Below are 20994 nucleotides of genomic sequence, written 5' to 3' on the forward strand. Positions count from 1 at the left end.
CCCCCCTTTTTGTTTGACTACGTCCCCTTCCCCCTGTTTGTTTGACTTCGTCCCCACCCCCGTTTGTTTGAGTACGTCCCCATACCCCCTGTTTGTTTAAATACGTCCCTATCCCCCCTTTTTGTTTGATTAAGTCCCTATCCCCCCTGTTTGTTTAAATACGTCCCTATCCCCCCCTTTTTTTTGACTACATCCCTATCCCCCTGTTTGTTTGACTACGTCCCCATCCCTCCTGTTTGTTTGACTACGTCCCCATCCCTCCTGTTTGTTTGATTACATCCCCTTCCCCTCTTTTTGTTTGATTACGTCCCAACCCCCCCTTTTTTTGTTTGACTACGTCCCTATCCCCCCTGTTTGTTTGACTACGTCTCTATCCCCCCCCCCTTTTTGTTAGATTACGTCCCTATCCCCCCCCCCTTTTTGTTTGATTACGTCCCTATCATCCCTGTTTGTTTAAATACGTCCCTATCCCCCCCTTTTTATTTAAATACGTCCCTATCCCCCCTGTTTGTTTAAATACGTCCCCATCCCCCCTTTTTTTTTGATTACGTCCCCATTCCCCCCTTTTTGTTTGATTACGTCCCCATTCCCCTTTTTTGTTTGATTACGTCCCCATCCCCCTTTTTTGTTTGATTACGTCCCCATCCCCCTTTTTTGTTTGATTACGTCCCCATCCCCCTTTTTTATTTGATTACGTCCCTATGCCCCTTTTTTATTTGATTACATCCCTATCCCCCCCTTTTTGTTTGATTACGTCTCCATCCCCCCTGTTTGTTTGATTACGTCCCTATCCCCCCTTTTTGTTTGATTACGTCCCTATCCCCCCTGTTTGTTTGATTACGTCCCTATCCCCCCTGTTTGTTTAAATACGTCCCTATATATTGATTACTCCCCCCCCCCCCTCCTCGTGTGTTTGATTGCATCCCCACCCTCCCAGTGTGATTGCGTTCTTTTCCCCCCAGTGTGTGTGATTGGGGTTGTGTCCCTATCAGCCTTCACCCCCCCCCCCCCCGACCCCGTGTGTGTTTTTTCTGTAGTGTATATTAGCTGGGCAATTGTCTTCCTCTGGATTGTGTCACCACCATAGAATGTCCTTGTGTGACATCAGGTCATGTGGTTTGACTTTTTCCGACATATTGTTTTTCTTCCTGTAGGTGTTTGCTGATCGCCTGTCCTGGGTCATATTGTGTAGCACCTGTGCTGTGTCATTGATGCTGGTGACAGTTCTTGCTGTTTTGGTTACGGCATATGAAACGTTATTATTACTCTATATCGGAAAACACGTGCTTCATATCATGTGTTATAAACTAGAATAAAGTGTGAGTGATATTAATTAGTTTGTGTGGTCATCTGAACACCCGTGGTGATTGTCTGACTGCAGGCGTCTGTCCGCGTGAGCAGTATGTGACTTGCTGTTAGTACCTGGTTACAAAGATGAGCCCCTGACTACGACTACTTGGCCATCGCTCAACTTTCATTGCATGACAGACTGCGAACTTCCCTAACTGACTGTCAGTCTGGTGGTGATAACCTTTAGGTGCTTTTCCTGACTTTAGTGTGTGTGCCTGGCTGCAAAAGAGAATGACTTTTTGTGATTGATTCCCCAAATCCACCTGCAACGTTGACTATGTGATTGCAGTTTTGTGTCAGTCGATGCAAGATTGAATTTTGGACTCCTGACTGTCAGACTGGCTTTGTAGCTTTATAGTTGGGGCTTCAAGGGCCCTCATCCCTTGCAACCATGCCGTGGCCCTTCTCCGAGTCCATCAAGAAGCGGGCCTGCCGGTACCTCCTGCAGCGGTATCTGGGTCACTTCCTGCAGGAGAAGCTCAGTCTGGAGCAGCTCACTCTAGATTTGTACCAGGGCACCGGCTCCTTGTCACAAGTTCCGCTTGATAAATGGGTAGGTCTGTTTTTTGTAATAATATTTAAGTTATGACTTTTCCTTTGGATAGATTGGGGAAAGGAGAGAACTACTATAGAAGGCAAAAAAAAGTTCACTTTGATGCCCCCCCCCCCCCCCCAGCAGCATATACTGACATTTTTTTCCTCCCCTGCCTCTAGGTTCACCTGCACACAACAAAACCCAGTATGAAGGAGCAATTTCCTTCCTCTAATGTGACATCACTAATGATTGGTCCAGCAATATCACATGGGATCAATCTATTTTTTTAATTTATATATTTATTTTTTTGTTTTGGGTCTTGCCCCCGTCATGTCATCATTCTCATCTAGGCCAGAATGACATGGCATCCTGATGGAACTCTCAGAGAATCTGAAAAAAAAGTTGGTGCTCTACATAAAGATGGCCTAGGCCAGTGATGGGGAACCTTGGCACCCCAGATGTTTTGAAACTACTTTTTCCATGATGCTCAACTACACTGCAGAGTGCATGAGCATCATGGGAAATGTAGTTCCAAAACATCTGGGGTGCCAAGGTTCGCCATCACTTGCCTAGGCTATAAGAAGATTGCCAAGACCCTGAAACTGAGCTGCAGCACGGTGGCCAAGACCATACAGCAGTTTACAGGACAGGTTCCACCCAGAACAGGCCTCGCCATGGTCGACCAAAGAGGTTGAGTGGACGTGCTCAGCGTCATATCCAGAGGTTGTCTTTGGGAAATAGAGGTATGAGTGCTGCCAGCATTGCTGCAGAGGTTGAAGGGGTTGGGGGGGTCAGCCTGTCAGTGCTCAGACCATACGCCGCACACTGCATCAAATTGGTCTGCATGGCTGTCATCCCAGAAGGAAGCCTCTTCTAAAGATGGGACAGACTGGCTTTGCAGCTTTATAGTTGGGGCTCCAAGAGCCCTCATCCCTCGCAACTATGCCATGGACCTTTTCAAAGTCCATCAAGAAGCGGGCCTGCTGGTACCTCCTGTATCTGGGTCACTTCTGCATGTGACATGTCCCTGCTCCTACAAGTTCCTGCGATATTCAGGTTGCATATCCCAGGAGGTTGCAGGAGCAGGGACACAGTGGGCAGTACACTAACTTTTCAGCATGTTATGAAGCGCCAGCTGCAGAACCCGAGGTAGCCAGCTTCTGATGACATCAGAAAAGAAGTTTGCAGCGGAGGACCCAGGCTGTGACAGCAGATTGGCGTGTCACAGCAGGGCAGCGCTGGATTTGCTGTGCAGGTGAACATGTGAATTAAAGACAACAATTCGATAACAAAAAAAAAGTGAATGGGGAAGAAAAAAAGCTTTGGGGGTTGAAATTTCTCTTTACAGTGTCTTGGAGCTTATATAGGTAAATACGTGCTGCTGGGGGAGTAGGGGCATTAACGTGAACCTGTTGTTTTGGGAATTAAAACCCATGCTGATATTGGGGAGGGTAAAACATGGAGCTTGCTTATGGTGCACTAAATTCATTAAATGTTTAGGTCATACACAAAGGCATGAGATGAAGAGGTTAACTTACAGGTCACATACAGTGGGAGGATGGAGATGAGCAGTAGGGATGGGCTCAGGTGTGTTGGGAACGTAGTCCCGACCCACCTGAGCAATCCCGCCTGGAAGCTGGCAGTGCGGCATTTCCCAGACCGCAGCTGCACATACACACGTCCTGACTAGGCGGCCCATGGTTGGCGGTGTGCAGTGATCGCTTCCTGGTGGGATTGCTCAGGTAGGTTGGGACTACGATCCAAACACGCCTGAGCCCATCCCTAATAAGAAGATAATGTTCAGATGGGAAGGAAAGGGGAGTTGAATGGGTTAATATACAGGTCACTAGGAGGGACCTGTGATGTACAGGACAGGGGGGGAGGTGAGAGGGTTAAAAAAAATAAAAATGGTCCCACAATCAAACCCCTCTTAGCCTGAATTCTTGCACCCTGCAGCTAACCAATGATACATTAGTTCCTCCTTCCTTAGTTGCAAGAGGAATAGAAGCGCCTTACCAATGTAAACAGTAAACTGTTTAGCTGAGTGATTGCTGTGATTGGTCAAATACAGTAATTATGTGGTATAGAGTTGCTCAGATTGGCTCTGTGCACTGTTTGTAAACCTCACAGCCATTAATGGGCGAACTGGCAGCCGGAGGGCTAGTTTTGAAGCGCCGTAGATGAATATTTTTTACTCCCTTTTTTTTTTTTTTTTCTTTTTCTTTTTTTACTCTACAACAGTAGGGATGTGGCTATACTTAACTCTTAATTAGTACTGTGGTAATTGTGGGGATCGATGGGGAACATGACACCCTGTACAACTCGTTTTAGTACCTGTTCACACCACAAAAACATCTTCCAGATCTGTTCTGGATGCGCTTCTGCATGCATGTTTGTAACGCGTTTTTGATGCGTCTTTGTATGCATTCCAAATCCTTTTTTTTTTCTTCTATTTTCTGGGGGGGGGGGGTTCTACTGTACTGGGGTCCGGTGCGTTTATGATGCATTTTCTATGCTTTTTACTGCGTTCCAGTACAGTTGTATGCAGGAAAAATGCAGCATGCTGTACTTTTTTTTTTTTTTTTTTTTGGAACACCATGCACTGGTGTGAACTATGTCATTGGAACCTGTAAAACCTACTTTCCATGCTTTATTGATGCAGAAAAAAAGCACTGCATGTGGTGTAAACAGGCCCTGAAACGTGTCATAAACCCAGACATTCAAATGATGCATGTGATATAAATGCATAAGCAGAGTTTAGCTTCAGTGAAAACCACACGTCAGTGGATCTACAGATACAGTATCTCACAAAAGTGAGTACACCCCTCACATTTTTGTAAATATTTTATTATATCTTTTCATGTGACAACACTGAAGAAATGACACTTTGCTACAATGTAAAGTAGTGAGTGTACAGCTTGTATAACAGTGTAAATTTGCTGTCCCCTCAAAATAACTCAACACACTGGCATCAAAAGTGAGTACACCCTTAAATGAAAATGTCCAAATTGGGCCCAATTAGCCATTTTCCCTCCCCGGTGTCATGTGACTCGTTAGCGTTACAAGGTCTCAGGTGTAAATGGGAAGCAGGTGTGTTAAATTTGGTGTTTTCGCTCATTCTCTCATACTGGTCACTGGAAGTTCAACATGGCACCCTGATGAAACTCTCAGAGAATCTGAAAAAAAAAATAAAAATTGTTGCTCTACATGAAGATGGCCTAGGCTATAAGGAGATTGCCAAGACCATGAAACTGAGCTGCAGCACGGTGGTCAAGACCATACAGCAGTTTACAGGACAGGTTCCACTCAGAACAGGCCTCGTCATGGTCGACCAAAGAAGTTGAGTGCACGTGCCCAGCGTCCTATCCAGAGGTTGTCTTTGGGAAATAGACGTATGACTGCTGCCAGCATTGCTGTAGAGGTTGAAGGGATGGGGGGTCAGCCTGTCAGTGCTCAGACCATACGCCGCACACTGCATCAAATTGGTCTGCATGGCTGTCATCCCAGAAGGAAGCTTCTTCTAAAGATGAGACAAGAAAGCCCGTAAACAGTTTGCTGAAGACAAGCAGGCTAAGGACATGGATTACTGGAACCATGTCCTGTGGTCTGATGAGACCAAGATAAACTTATTTGGTTCAGATGGTGTCAAGCGTGTGTGGCGGCAACCAGGTGAGGAGTACAAAGACAAGTGTGTCTTGCCTACAGTCAAGCATGGTGGTGGGAGTGTCATGGTCTGGGGCTGCATGATTGCTGCCGGCACTGGGGAGCTACAGTTCATTGAGGGAACCATGAATGCCAACATGTACTGTGACATACTGAAGCAGCGCATGATCCCCTCCCTTCAGAGACTGGGCCGCAGGGCAGTATTCCAACATGATAATGACCCCAAACACATCTCCAAGACAACCCCTGCCTTGCTAAAGAAGCTGAGTGTAAAGGTGATGGACTGGCTAAGCATGTCTGCAGATCTAAACCCTATTGAGCATCTGTGGGGAATCCTCAAATGGAAGGTGGAGGAGCACAAGGTCTCTAACATCCACCAGCTCCGTGATGTCATCATGGAGGAGTGGAAGAGGACTCCAGTGACAACCTGTGAAGCTCTGGTGAACTCCATGCCCAAGAGGGTTAAGGCAGTACTGGAAAATAATGGTGGCCGCACAAAATATTGACACTTTGGTCCCAATTTGGACATTTTCACGTAGGGGTGTACTCACTTTTGTTGCCAGTGGTTTAGACATTAATGGCTGTGTGTTGAGTTATTTTGAGGGGACAGCAAATGTACACTGTTATACAAGCTGTACACTCACTACTTTACATTGTAGCAAAGTGTCATTTCTTCAGTGTTGTCACATGAAAAGATAGAATAAAATATTTACAAAAATGTGAGGGTTGTACTCGTGCGAGATACTGTATATGCAGCTAAAGATCTATGCATATCCCAAATTTTCCTGTGAGAGTCCAGCATGGCCCATTACCTCCCACCTTCTTATTGACCTTTGGGGCCGTCTTATAGGAAAGCTCAGGAGGAGGGAGGGGCTTGGCCAAACTCCATATTTATAGGTAAAGTCAAGATTTGCATATGACCTCATCTGCCTATATCTCTGGATCTACAGATTGTATAGATTGGTGTCTGTCATTGAAGGTAAACTCTGCTGCAGATTTGTAATGCACCCTGTTGAAATTTCTAGTTACAGAATTTTTATTCGGTTCTTTTCTGGAAATTCCCAGTCTCTCAGTTCTGCTTTTGTAGATTTGCTAAGTTGAATGCATTGCCAGAGATCTACCTACCTATACATGCGTACTTCTATGTCATTTCACATTCTAACCAAATATACCAGCCTCATACCCGTGCAGCCCAGCTGGCAGGGTGGGGGGGGGGGGGGGTTGTGACTCTACGTGACATAGGGACATATTGACAATACCCAAACATTCAATGCAGGTGAATCTTCCAGGTAAAAGTTTAAATGGGGGATTTAACACTAGTGAATGTTTGGTGAAATTCGCTTTCTCTGCTTTCTAAATTTGCCCCTTGGAGTTTGTCAACTACAAAAGGATTTTTTCAAAAGATGGGTGCATAAACATGATTGCTTGTATCAACCCAGTGAACATGCAGATGCCTTGTGTGCACACCCCTGGTGCTGGCCTGATCCCAGAGAGCAGCTGATAGCCTGGGACAGTCATCCGGGTCATCTGATGTTTTCCTAGTTTTGTGCCAGCAGTTAGGCTCCATTTACACTTGGGGCCATTAGCGATAACGTGGGGGAGACACAGCAGGGGGTCACCAATGATCAGCTGCAGACAGCAGCAGCCCCATTTAAAGCAATGGGATGCTGACAGCTTCCGCAGATAATCGCGGCTTATCCCATGATCACCCATGGAGCGATTACCTGAGAATGATTATTCCTGCATGCAAACAGTCTGTCCAGGACAGATCATTCATAGGTAATCAATCCATGACAGTGATTAGCTGCAGGAGCTTTCGGCCACCTTTTTGCTTTCATTGGGGAAGCCGCCTGCATGTAGTTGCTAATGGACCTGTTTGCTAGTGTGAATGAGGTTAAATGTGTCTATATCCCTGACGGCCAACCTGCGGCTCTGTGGCACCTATTTTGGGGCCCTCGGAGCCCCTAAAGACATTAGTCTAAAGCCTCGTACACACGCAACGATTGTTGGCCGTGAATTTTTGGCCACCGTCCGATCGGCCGATTATCGGCTTGTTAGTATGATGCTTCCGACAACCGACTGCAACTTTTCGGCCGAACAAAATCTGGTGTGCATGCTATAAAATTTTTGTTGGCCGTCAACAGAACGGCCAATTGTTCCTCAGTCAGTACAGATTTTGGCAGACAAAAATCTGATGAGCAAGACTGGGCATGCTCAGAGAAGAAAAACCACACGGAAAGTAAACCAGCACATGACATCACTTCTGAAGTTGGTTTTTGTTGGCCGAGAAAATTTGTGTGCAGTCTAGAGCACATTCCAACCAACACAACAACACTGGACAAAAGACGGCCGATCGGTCGGCCAACAATCGTTGCGTGTGTACGAGGCTTAAGTTTTGGTGTTCACAAAAGCCAGTGAAGGAAAAATATATTTCTTTATTTTATTCTTTTTTATTATAATATTTTATTATTTTACTTTATTGGTTTATTCCTTTTTTTCCATTTTTGCTTTTTCTGCTATTTCCTTCACTTTTATCTTTTTGTGTTTTTTATGTTTTTTTTTCTCAGGATTTTCATTGCAAATTTACTAATAGAGATATATATATGGCGAAGGTTTATTTTTAAGGAGGCTGTAGTAAGCACAAATGTAGAATCATTTAGGGTTCATTCACACTGGCTTAACCACTTAACCTTAGATGGCCCTCATATGACGTCCTGAGGTTGAAGTGGAGATATCTGAGTGATGGGTGCAGCTGCAGGCATCATTCAGATATCTGTTTTTCTGCTGCTGATTCCCTGCAAAGTAAAAGTAATTATAACGGCTGTTTGGACGCTTGATTGCTTTTACAGGCGCCTCCTGCCTCCCTCCAGTGCTTCTCCCGACTCCCCGATGCGATTGGGGAGCCGGAGAATCAATCCGCCGGCGGTGGCTGTTTACCACAGAGCTGGCCGTGGGCCAGTTGGTCCCCGGCCATCTCTATGACCCTCGGAGCCCACGAGTGACGTCCTGACGTCACTTCTGGCATCAGCAGATGTAAATACTGATTTTTTTTTTTTTTTTAGCTGGAAAGACTGAGATCGTGTTTTTTTTTTTTATCTCCGGCTTTCCAGCTTAGGGGAGAGATCTGGGGGCTTATAGACCCCAGACCTCTCCATAAAAATAAAATTAAAAATCTTAAAGCGCCCCGTCCCCGCGTATTTTCACACAGAAGCAAACGCATACGTAGGTCGTTGTAAACAACGTTAAAATCACACATCTGAGGTATCGTCACAAATGTTACAGTGAGAGGAATAATTCTAGCACTAGATCTCCTCTGTAACTGTAAACAGGTAATCTGTAAAACATTTTAAAGCATGCTCATGTTTCACAGATTTTTTTTTTTTTTTTTTTTTTGCTGGCTTGATTGAAATGTGAGCAGTGTATGGTTCTGCCAGCACTACTCTTACAAAAGTTGATTGTGTTCAGTTGACTTTTGTAGAATGAGCTTGTCTGAAATGTTTTTGTTATGCCGAACAGCATCTTCATCCAATTAGAAGCAGGTACTGTTCAGGTATGCTGACCGCAGGCACCCACCAGATAGGAGGGATTTGCCCATCTGCGCTGTAAGCGTGAATTGAGCAATTTCCTATGTTCAGCCCATATAAGTGTATGGTCAGCTTTATAGAACTTGTCCCTATTCTATGTCTGTCTGCTGAGCCATGTTGCCAATTTCCAACAAGTTTGCAGTCTCTGACCATCTCTTACAACATCCCTGTAGTCTCTGACCATTAGCATATCTGCCTGTAGTTTCCGACCATTTCTTCTGGCATGACCATGCCCATAGTCTCTGACAATCTCCTGTAGTATGTCTGCAGTCTCTGACCATCTCTGTTAGCAGCCTGTAGTCTCTAATCATTTCTTGTTTCATACCCATTGTTTCTGACTATCTCCTATAGCATGGCTGCAATCTCTGGCCATTTCCTGTACCCTGTCTACGGTCTCTGACCATTTCCTGTAGTGTGTCTGAAGTCCCTGATTATCTTCTCTAGTATGTCCCTGGTTTCTGACCATCTCTTGTACCATCTCTACAGTCTCTGACCATCTCTTGTACCATCTCTGCAGTCTCTGACCATCTCTTGTACCATCTCTGCAGTCTCTGACCATCTCTTGTATCATCTCTGCAGTCTCTGACCATCTCTTGTATCATGTCTGCAGTCTCTGACCATCTCTTGTATCATCTCTGCAGTCTCTGACCATCTCTTGTATCATCTATGCAGTCTCTGACCATCTCTTGTATCATCTCTGCTGTCTCTGACCATCTCTTGTATCATCTCTGCAGTCTCTGACCATCTCTTGTATCATGTCTGCAGTCTCTGACCATCTCTTGTATCATGTCTGCAGTCTCTGACCATCTCTTGTATCATGTCTGCAGTCTCTGACCATCTCTTGTATCATGTCTGCAGTCTCTGACAATCTATCGTATCATGTAGTCTCTAAGCATTTCTTGTTGCATACCCATTGTTTCTGACCATCTCCTATGGCATGGCTGCAATCTCTGACCATGTCCCATAGTGTGTTTGCAGTCTTTGATGATCTTCTCTAGTATGTCCCTGGTCTCTGACCATCTCTTGTATCGTGCTTGCAGTCTCTGACCATCTCTTGTATTGTGCTTTCAGTCTCTGACCATCTCTTGTATCCTGCTTGCAGTCTCTGACCTTCTCTTCTATCGTGCTTGCAGTCTCTGACCATCTCTTGTATCGTGCTTGCAGTCTCTGACCATCTCTTGTATCGTGCTTGCAGTCTCTGACCATCTCTTGTATCGTGCTTGCAGTCTCTGACCATCTCTTGTATCGTGCTTGCAGTCTCTGACCATCTCTTGTATCGTTCTTGCAGTCTCTGACCATCTCTTGTATCGTGCTTGCAGTCTCTGACCATCTCTTGTATCGTGCTTGCAGACTCTGTCCCTCTCTAGTATCGTGCTTGCAGACTCTGTCCCTCTCTAGTATCGTGCTTGCAGACTCTGTCCCTCTCTTGTATCGTGCTTGCAGACTCTGTCCCTCTCTTGTATCGTGCTTGCAGACTCTGTCCCTCTCTTGTATCGTGCTTGCAGTCTCTGACCATCTCTTGTATCGTGCTTGCAGTCTCTGACCATCTCTTGTATCGTGCTTGCAGGCTCTGACCATCTCTTGTATCGTGCTTGCAGGCTCTGACCATCTCTTGTATCGTGCTTGCAGGCTCTGACCATCTCTTGTATCGTGCTTGCAGGCTCTGACCATCTCTTGTATCGTGCTTGCAGGCTCTGACCATCTCTTGTATCGTGCTTGCAGGCTCTGACCATCTCTTGTATCGTGCTTGCAGGCTCTGACCATCTACTCTACCCTATTCCCATCTCCTGTAGTTTGTCTGCAGTCTCTGGCAGCTTTCTGCTGCTTTACATTTGCTGAATGTTATGTGCGGCCCTCTGATAATATTGGGGGCCACACTTGAGGCCCCCTGTATCAAGTAAGTTAACCACCACGGCTCTAGATACTATTTTTGGACATTGGAGTCCTCGGATGGGTCTACTTGCAGTATACATGAAACTTAATCTCGCACTTTGCTGCCAGGTGTACTTGAAGCAGTTTGCCAAATTCTAAAATGTAATCTAGGAATGTTTGTGAACAAATGTCACCTGTCAGCATTCATTGGCTGTACTTTAACCTCAGACCTGGCACTCATCACTTATATCACATGAGTTTTTCTTGCAGTAGCACGTTGAAGACATTATAGTGCTTGAAAAAAAAAAATTTAATGAAATGCCTGGTATTCACATTTGCAATTTTCTTTTGCTACAAATACAATGCTTTAACATTATCTTTTATGGGATTTTTAAGGTTTTATGTGTTTTTTTTTTTTGCATTTGACGTGTATTTGAAGTGCAGGCTTTAATGCAATTTGATGGTGGATGACACTTCTGAGGTTGCATTTGACATGTTTTGCATTGTGTTCCTTCAGAAGCAGCAAGTTCCACTGAGAACAGATTCCATTACAGCAGCAGTCTCCAGACTGTGACCGGAGGGCCGGATGCGGCCCTTTGCTAACCCTTATCTGGCCCTTGGGTCACTATTCCTCCCAATGATATAGGGGAACTATTCCTCCCACTGACACCAACAGTGGTACATCATTTGTGCCTCTGACACCAGTGCCCCATCATTGGTGTCAGTGGTACATCATTTGTGCCACTGACACCAATGATGGGGCACTATTCCTCCCACTGACACCGATGATGGGGCACTATTCCTCCCACTGACACCGATGATGGGGCACTATTCCTCCCACTGATACTGATGATGGGGCACTATTCCTCCCACTGACACTGATGATGGGGCACTATTCCTCCCAGTGACACCGATGATGGGGCACTATTCCTCCCACTGACACCGATGATGGGGCACTATTCCTCCCACTGACACCAATGATGGGGCACTATTCCTCCCACTGACACCGATGATGGGGCACTATTCCTCCCACTGACACCAATGATGGGGCACTATTCCTCCCACTGACACCGATGATGGGGCACTATTCCTCCCACTGACACCGATGATGGGGCACTATTCCTCCCACTGACACCGATGATGGGGCACTATTCCTCCCACTGAGACCAGCAATGGGGTACTATTCCTCCCACTAACACAAATAATGGGGCACAATTTCTCCCATTGAGACCAATGATGGGGCACTATTCCTCCCACTGACACCAATGATAAGGCACTATTCCTGTCATCGATACGAATGATGGGGCACCATTCCTCCCACTGTCACCAATGATGGGGCACCATTCCTCCCACTGACACCAGTAATGGGGCACCATTCCTCCCACTGACAACAGTAATGGGGCACTATTTTTCCCACTGAAGCAAGCAATGAGGTACTATTCCTCGACACCAATAATGGGGTGCTATTCATCCCACTGACCCCAATGAAGGGAAACAATTTCTTCCACTGATATCAATAATGGGGCATCATTCCTCCTACTAGCATTTGGCTGGGGTCAGTGTCACTACTGGTAGCACAAGGCGATACCTGGACCCTTTAGAGGTTTAAAAGGCAGTCCAACCCATCCAGAATGGTACATCAATATGTGCCATTGCCAGAAGGTTTGCTGTGTCTCCCAGCACAGTCACAAGAGCATGGAGGAGATTCCAGGAGACAGGCAGTTACTCTAGGAGAGCTGTAGAAGGTCCTTAACCCATCAGCAGGACCAGTATCTGCTCTTCTGTGCACGGAGGTGCAGGATGAGCACTGCCAGAGCCCTACAAAATGACCCCTAGATGACCACTGGTGTGAATGTCTTTGACCAAACAATCAGAAACCGACATCATGAGGGTGACCTGAGGGCCCGAAGTTCTTTAGTGGACCCTGTGCTCACTGCTGGGCACTGTGGAGCTCGGTTGGTATTTGCCATTTAACACCAGAATTGGAAGGTCCGCCACTGGCGCCCTGTGCTTTTAACAGATGAGAGCAGGTTCACCCTGAGCACATGTGACAGACGTGATAGGGTCTGGAGAAGCCGTGGAGAATGTTATGCTGCCTGTAACATTGTTCAGCATGACCGGTTGGGTGGTCGGTCAGTGATGGGTGATGGTCTGGGGAGGGTGATATCCATGGAGGGTTGCTCAGACCTTTACAGGCTGGACGATGGAACCCTGACTGCCATTAGGTATCAGGATGAACTATTTGGACCCATTGTCAGACCCTACGCTGGTGCAGTGGGTCCTGGGTTCCTCCTGGTGCACGACAATGCCCGACCTCATATGGCGAGGATGAAAAGAATTGATACCAATGAATGGCCCCCATGCTCACCTGACCTAAATCCAATAGGACGCCTCTGGGACATTAGGTTTCGGTCCATCCGATGCCACCAGGTTGTACCGCAGTCTGTTCAGGAGCTCAATGATGCCTCGGTCCAGACCTGGGAGGTAATACCCCAGGACACCATCTGTTGTCTCATTAGGAGCATGCCCTGATGTCAAGCATGCATACAAGCACATGGGGGCCACACACACTACTGAGTAATGACATTTCTGCAACATGGACTAGCCTGCTGCATCATTTTTTCTCTTTGATTTTTGGGATGTCTTTGAATTCAGCCCTCTGTAGGTTGATAATTTTCATTTCCATTAAACGATGTGGCATCCTTTCGATCCCAACACGTTAGCCAGTCCATATCAGTATAGATATCCAGCATGAGATTTTTCACCATTGAGATCTGATGTGTTTTCAAAGTGTTTCTTTAATTGTTTTGAGTATGTGGCAATATTGCTGCGCTAAAATGCATAAAATGGATAAATAAACAATCAGAAAGCAGCCACACAAATCTGGAATTGGAAAACAGATCAAAAGGTAATGATAATAATGTGGCGCTAACTATAACCATGAAAATAGAAAAAGTCCCAAAAAACAGCAGAATCCGACAGTCCATGAGTGTCCACTTCAAAAAAGGAGGTGTAGAGAGCCGAAGGCCCGGAGAACCACCACCAGACACACTAGTCACACTGCCTTTACCAGAAGTAAATGACCCTCATTACAAAGGTCACACACAGCCAAATGATCACAGTGCAGATACAGTCATCCTTTCTGGTGAATAGCACAGGGTTCACCGAATATAGGCTCATGAAACATAAAATAAAACTCTACTCATAGTGTACACTGCATACAAAGTATTTATTTGCCACGCACGGTCATATAAACTTACATTCATGTAGACAGTGAATAGCGATGTATGCTCCTCTCCATACAATTACTGGCTGCAGAAAACCACCAAGAAAATGGCCACCGCGTCTCCTCCACGTGCTGGCCTACGTCGCCGTAAGCACCATCTGATGCGTTTCGTCATACACTGACATCGTCACCCCTAGACTAAGACTGGGATGCCATTAAAGTTCGTGTGTGTGAAGGCAGATGTCCCAATACTTTTATTAATATAGTGTATATGTAATGCTTGAGAGGACTGTCCGAAACTGCAGACCTAATAGAGGAAATGAGGGTAAGGGAGTGTGGACAGGATACATTGTTGGTTGGGGATATGCTGCAGAAGACAGTTTAAAATTGGGAATTTGTTACAAGAGGTAAGAGATCAATGGTATTATCCTAATCAATGCTCCCACTTCAGACTGCTGAGGTCCGAGGGCCACATATCATATACCAATGGGTTGGGCACCCGGGTGTACAGGAATCCTTGGTATGCTTACCTTGAAGAAACAAAGAAATGCATGCAGACTCAGACCAATGGGGATTCTGTATAAAAGGGAATTGGTGTAACCAAGAGACAGGAAGGCTGGTATTTTCTATACCGTGACTGATTTCAGTGGGACACTAAGCAATAAGGAAATCTGCTTATGAATTCATGCAGAGCCTCCCACACACTTACCATGAGCTGGCTGGTCATTTTTAGAAACTTAATGTAACGGCAATGAGTAGGGAACGACAGCCTACCAGACGGCACCTGCACAGAGAAATGTTGGCGTCTTTTATCAAAGCATCTGAAATCGGAACTGTCTCTATTGCCTCAGTCAGAATAAGATCTGCTGTGGAAAATAATGATTAGAGATTGAAGGTTTGCATTTGATTGATTGCAGTAGAGCAGTTAAGAAAATTTAAATTTAAAGGATAAGTTCACCTTTTTTAAAAATAATAATAAACGTACATCTTTTTTGCAGGTCAAAAAATGTGCATTTATTATTTTCCTTACTTGGAGCCTGGAAAGCATTGCACCCGCAATCAGCAGATCCCTGATCGCAAGACTCTTACAGACTTCTCAGTGTACTGTATCTCACAAAAGTGAGTACACCCCTCACATTTTTGTAAATAACAAGCTGTACACTCACTACTTTACATTGTAGCAAAGTGTAATTTCTTCAGTGTTGTCACATGAAAAGATATAATAAAATGTTTACAAAAATGTGAGGGGTGTACTCACTTTTGTGAGATACTGTATCTGTCTGCTCGTACCCCGTACGGGCAGGCAGGTACACACACACACAAAGAATGAATGAGCTACCTTAGTTAGCACTCAAGAGCGCCATGGGAGTTCATTGAAACTACAAGCCGACAGCCGCAAAGTATTAGCACTGCTCACTGTGTTGGTGTCACTTTCGACATAGGAGTTAGCTAGTGACCCTCCCAGACAGTGGACAGTGTCTTTTAGTGCCAGATTGCCCGCCTCACAATCACAGTCTCACTAAGTTGATGATCACCACCATTACAGTGTAGCATCTATAGCTGTGTAAATTTCAGTATATATAAACCATAGTTTTAAGACCTATATAATAACCTAAAGTTGCGCTATTCAGTGCCTAATGGTGCAGCACAAATCAAAAACCTATATAATGTTGAAATAAAGTCCCAATAATGTGATGTTTCAAAATTGTTGATGCCACCTTCCACCACCTTGAAATGTGATTAGAGACATCACCACCAAAAGATGAATTGCACCCTTACCAAATGTCAATGACCCCCTCATTACAAAAGGTCATCAGTCACTTAGATATCAAGTTAGGTCTGGGCTTTACACCATCCACATAGGTCCTCCGATAGGGCTCCTCTCTCTCCCCCTCCCTCAATTCCATTGGATTGCTCAAAACAAATAAACCCCCACATAGTGTAGTATTGCAGATTTATTTAAATAGAAAAAGGAATCTACTTAAATCTATTAGCAATATATAACGCCTCCGCACACGCATAATAACCCGTCCTAACGGGACTCGCAGGATTAGTGACGTCAGAGCGTCGCACCGCACTACGTGTTTCGTCATACGTTGACGTCGTCCAGGGGCATCTGCAGGTATGTAAGCCAGAAGGACCATATTTTCTCAAAAAGGGGTTGTTTGTCACGTAGAACGCTCACTATTTTTCGTTCAGCATGATTCACGTAAATTTGTTTCATTAGTGCTATGTCTATAACAGGACTTTTCATTGGAAGATTTGGCCACCAAGAACATGAAGTATATTAACGTCTGGGTATGTCTAGGGAGATTTTCCACTGGCTTATTAAGTAGGACGACACTAGCGTCTTTAATGATGTTAACCATTGTGACCAAATATATGAATGAGTGAACCCCCATCCAAAAGCAATGACCCTTAGGGGCACGTCCACCATACGTGCATTAGTGTGCCCACCTGGCCTCAACCCCTGAAGCAGGAGGCTGAGGTTCCTGGATACGTTTTGGACAGGCGCTCCAGCACTAAATACCATCTGGCATGCACTTTGTGTCCTGCCTCAATCAACATTGAGGAAACCTTTGTGGATTTTTAAGCTTCATTTTTGCCAGTCCTCCACCTCGGGGGCTATGTCCAGATCACTCTTCTATGCTGCCTGATGTGTTAGTCTCGTAAGAGGGATGATGAACTAGTTATAAAGCATGGGGACGCCCCCCAGAGAGCAGTATCCTGCATGTACAGCTCTGATTTTCTGCACAAGTTGACTCCTTGAATACCTTGATCACAAGTGTATATAATATACTAGTCAGTTTTTATACAATGCACATCATTATTTGAAACTTTCTGTTCATATTTTCTCTCTGCAGAGTCTTAATGAGATATTGGAGTCAGCAGATGCTCCCCTGGAAGTGACGGAGGGCTTTATACAGACCATCTCCCTGTCTGTCCCATGGGGCTCCTTACTGCAGGATAACTGTGCACTGGAGGTGAAAGGCCTGGAGATGGTGTTCAGGCCAAGACCTCGACCACGTATGTAACACACAATTTAATTCTTGCACACAGAGAAGCATTAAAGCTGGAGTTTAATCCACCTATATTTTGCCTTCCCTTGTCCCCACCAAACATGCCAATGGTTTATTAAAGTGGAACTACTCTGCATCTGAGCACCACAAATGAAAAGCGCTAATGAATTAATTTTTAATATTCACAGCCCACTCACCTATCCATCCATGCTTTATTTTTTCTGAGAAATCACTTTAAAAAAAACAACCCCCTAGCATTTCTGGCCATGGCCATGTTGAGTAAGGGCAAATGATTTATGTAGCATTTACTTCCTGGAACCCATCTGCCCTTACAGGCATACAGGCAGGAGGGTGTGCTTAGCTGAGAAAACCCCTCCCCTTCCTGAAGACTTCTGGGCTGTAACATCATTTGCCTAGGCATGAAAACTAGGAATTAAAGAAATGTAAAAAAAAGAAGAGTTTAAAACCAGTAAATATGACATACAGTGGGTACGGAAAGTATTCAGACCCCCTTAAATTTTTCACTCTTTGTTATATTGCAGCCATTTGCTAAAATCATTTAGGTTCATTCTTCTTCCTCATTAATGTACACATAGCACCCCATACTGACAGAAAAACACAGAATTGTTGACATTGTTGCAGATTTATTAAAAAAGAAAAACTGAAATATCACATGGTCCTAAGTATTCAGACCCTTTGCTGTGACACTCATATATTTAACTCAGGTGCTTTCCATTTCTTCTGATCATCCTTGAGATGGTTCTACACCTTCATTTGAGTCCAGCTGTGTTTGATTATACTGATTGGACTTGATTAGGAAAGCCACACACCTGTCTATATAAGACCTTTCAGATCACAATGCATGTCAGAGCAAATGAGAATCATGAGGTCAAACGAACTGCCTGAAGAGCTCAGAGACAGAATTGTGGCAAGGCACAGATCTGGCCAAGGTTACAAAAAGATTTCTGCTGCACTTAAGGTTCCTAAGAGCACAGTGGCTTCCATCATCCTCAAATGGAAGACGTTTGGGACGTCCAGAACCCTTCCTAGAGCTGGCCGTCCGGCCAAACTGAGCTATTGGGGGAGAAGAGCCTTGGTGAGAGAGGTAAAGAAGAACCCAAAGATCACTGTGGCTGAGCTCCAGAGATGCAGTCATGAGATGGGAAAAAGTTGTAGAAAGTCAACCATCACTGCAGCCCTCCACCAGTCGGGGCTTTATGGCAGAGTGGCCCGATGGAAGCCTCTCCTCAGTGTAAGACAGATGAAAGCCCGCATGGAGTTTGCTAAAAAACACCTGAAGGACTCCAAGATGGTGAGAAATAAGATTCTCTGGTCTGATGAGACCAAAATAGAACTTTTTGGCCTTAATTCTAAGTGGTATGTGTGGAGAAAACCAGGCACTGCTCATCACCTGTCCAATACAGTCCCAACAGTGAAGCATGGTGGTGGCAGCATCATGCTGTGGGGGTGTTTTTCAGCTGCAGGGACAGGACGACTGGTTGCAATTGAGGGAAAGATGAATGCGGCTAAGTACAGGGATATCCTGGACAAAAACCTTCTCCAGAGTGCTCTGGACCTCAGACTGGGCCGAAGGTTTACCTTCCAACAAGACAATGACCCTAAGCACACAGCTAAAATAACGAAGGAGTGGCTTCACAACAACTCCGTGGCTGTTCTTGAATGGCCCAGCCAGAGCCCTGACTTAAACCCAATTGAGCATCTCTGGAGAGACCTAAAAATGGCTGTCCACCAACGTTTACCATCCAACCTGACAGAACTGGAGAGGATCTGCAAGGAGGAATGGCAGAGGATCCCCATATCCAGGTGTGAAAGACTTGTTGCATCTTTCCCAAAAAGACTCCTGGCTGTATTAGATCAAAAGGGGGCTTCTACTAAATACTGAGCAAAGGGTCTGAATACTTAGGACCATGTGATATTTCAGTTTTTCTTTTTTAATAAATCTGCAACAATGTCAACAATTCTGTGTTTTTCTGTCAGTATGGGGTGCTATCTGTACATTCATGAGGAAGAAGAATGAACTTAAATGATTTTAGCAAATGGCTGCAATATAACAAAGAGTGAAAAATTTAAGGGGGTCTGAATACTTTCCGTACCCACTGTATGTATGTATATATATATATACTTATGTATTTACTAATGCTAGCTGCATAAGGATTCAAAATAGTCATTGTTGATTGAGAGAGTGAAGTTCCACTTTAAAAAAAACATTTCCACTTTTAATGATATACCTTTTTTAAACCCAGTGATGTCATTTCTGGGTCTCTTTGCTTTTCTTTGCAGTGTAGGCAGATTTGTGTTTGCTAGGAAGGTGCTGTACATAGCTTTCTGAAAACTTCACAGCACCTTGCCCCAGTTCTCTTTAGCCCTTATGATCCTCAGCATCCTCCAGCTAAGGAGGCAGGTTCTATCTGACTTGCTGCAGCTTCTAATGCCCATCGTGAGAAGCTCACAGTGTGCAGTGAAATCAGAATAAGGGGGTTCAGTAAGGGGGGAGAGGCCTGTAGATCTATGCAAGACTGAAAGTGATTGTACAGTTTTTTTTTTTTTGTGAAATAACAAACTTGTTATACTTTACCTGCTCTGTGGGGTGGTTTTACACAGAGCAGCCATGATCCTCCTTTTTCTTCTTGGGTACCCTGCCGGGACTCTCTGCTCCTCCTTTTCTCTGTGTGCCACCTTAGGAAGCCACTTCTTATGGTGACATACATGTGGGCTTGATCCCAAACCGCGCTCGTTGACTCACACAGTGCTGGTCGGTCCTGCCCCTCGCTCCCCTGTCACTGAATTTGATTGACAGCAACAGGAGACAGTTTATTCCGCTGTTCTCATGGTATCCAGTAAGTGGAGAGAGCAGCGCCACTGCTCTCAGGCACAGTGCTGGATCGAGATCTGGCTCAGGTAGGTAATTAAGAGGGGGGGGGGGGGCGGGGCGGCCGACAATAGGAGATTCGTTCTCTCCTTTTGTCCTGTTTACTATTATCATTAAAAGTGAAAGTAAAAGAAAATCCAAAATTTTGGGTTGTCCCCAAAGAAGTAATAGTGTTTAGTCTTGGTGACCTGAGGGTCCCCAAGGAATTTCCTTACTTTGGAGGAGTTTCCTATCACTTTCTGTTTGGCTATAGGACAGGAAGTGAAAGGAAATGTCCGCAATGGGACGAAAATGGCTAACAATAAATAAATAAATAAAAAATCTGACGGGGGCTATAACCCTCTTTTGCTGTATGTAAAATAAAAAAAAAATAAAAAACAGTTTTGCCTATAGTTCTACTTCAAAGGAAAAGTACAGCCAAACGAGCTGTGTCGTTCTGCACTCCTGTGACCTGTTTTCAGCAGACAGTGGGCTGAAGCCTGCTGTCTGCTGACATAACCGAGCTGGTCCAGGCTCAGGAAAGATTGAGAGCATATGTATGGGATCCGTCCCCACATGCCTGGACCAGCACCCGACGAGAGCCGCTGAGAGACTGAGCCCGGTCACTCCCGCCCCCTCTACACCTCGGCACTGCAGTAAGTGGGGGGGGGGGGGGGAAGAGTAGACAACAGTGACTGTGAGTCACCAGCTCTCTGCTTAGGGAGCCCTGAGAACTGAGCGATCTGCAGTGTTTGATCGCTCGGTTCTCTGTCTTAGAGCTGGTGGGGGACAGATGCTGCATCCACTTAGGTAAGTATGATTCTAAAAAAGAAAAAAAAAGAAGATATGCCCATACTTCTCTTTTAAGGTAAAAA

General features: G+C 45.1%; 1 protein-coding gene across 3 annotated transcripts in view; it reads left to right on the forward strand.

Annotated features, from left to right (window-relative positions):
- Nucleotides 1-1577: 1577 nt before the first annotated feature.
- Nucleotides 1578-20994, forward strand: part of ATG2B (autophagy related 2B) — a 170429-nt gene continuing 151012 nt past the window's right edge. For all 3 annotated transcript variants that reach the window (XM_082242639.1, XM_082242640.1, XM_082242641.1), the window contains exons 1-2: nucleotides 1578-1903; nucleotides 17095-17257. In XM_082242639.1, the coding sequence (XP_082098765.1) occupies nucleotides 1742-1903; nucleotides 17095-17257 (325 nt within the window). In that variant the 5' untranslated portion in view covers nucleotides 1578-1741. The remainder of the gene's footprint in view (nucleotides 1904-17094; nucleotides 17258-20994) is intronic.

Source organism: Pelophylax lessonae (assembly GCF_965119305.1).
Source record: "Pelophylax lessonae genome assembly, chromosome: 13".
In the NCBI taxonomy this organism is placed as follows: Eukaryota; Metazoa; Chordata; class Amphibia; order Anura; family Ranidae; genus Pelophylax; species Pelophylax lessonae.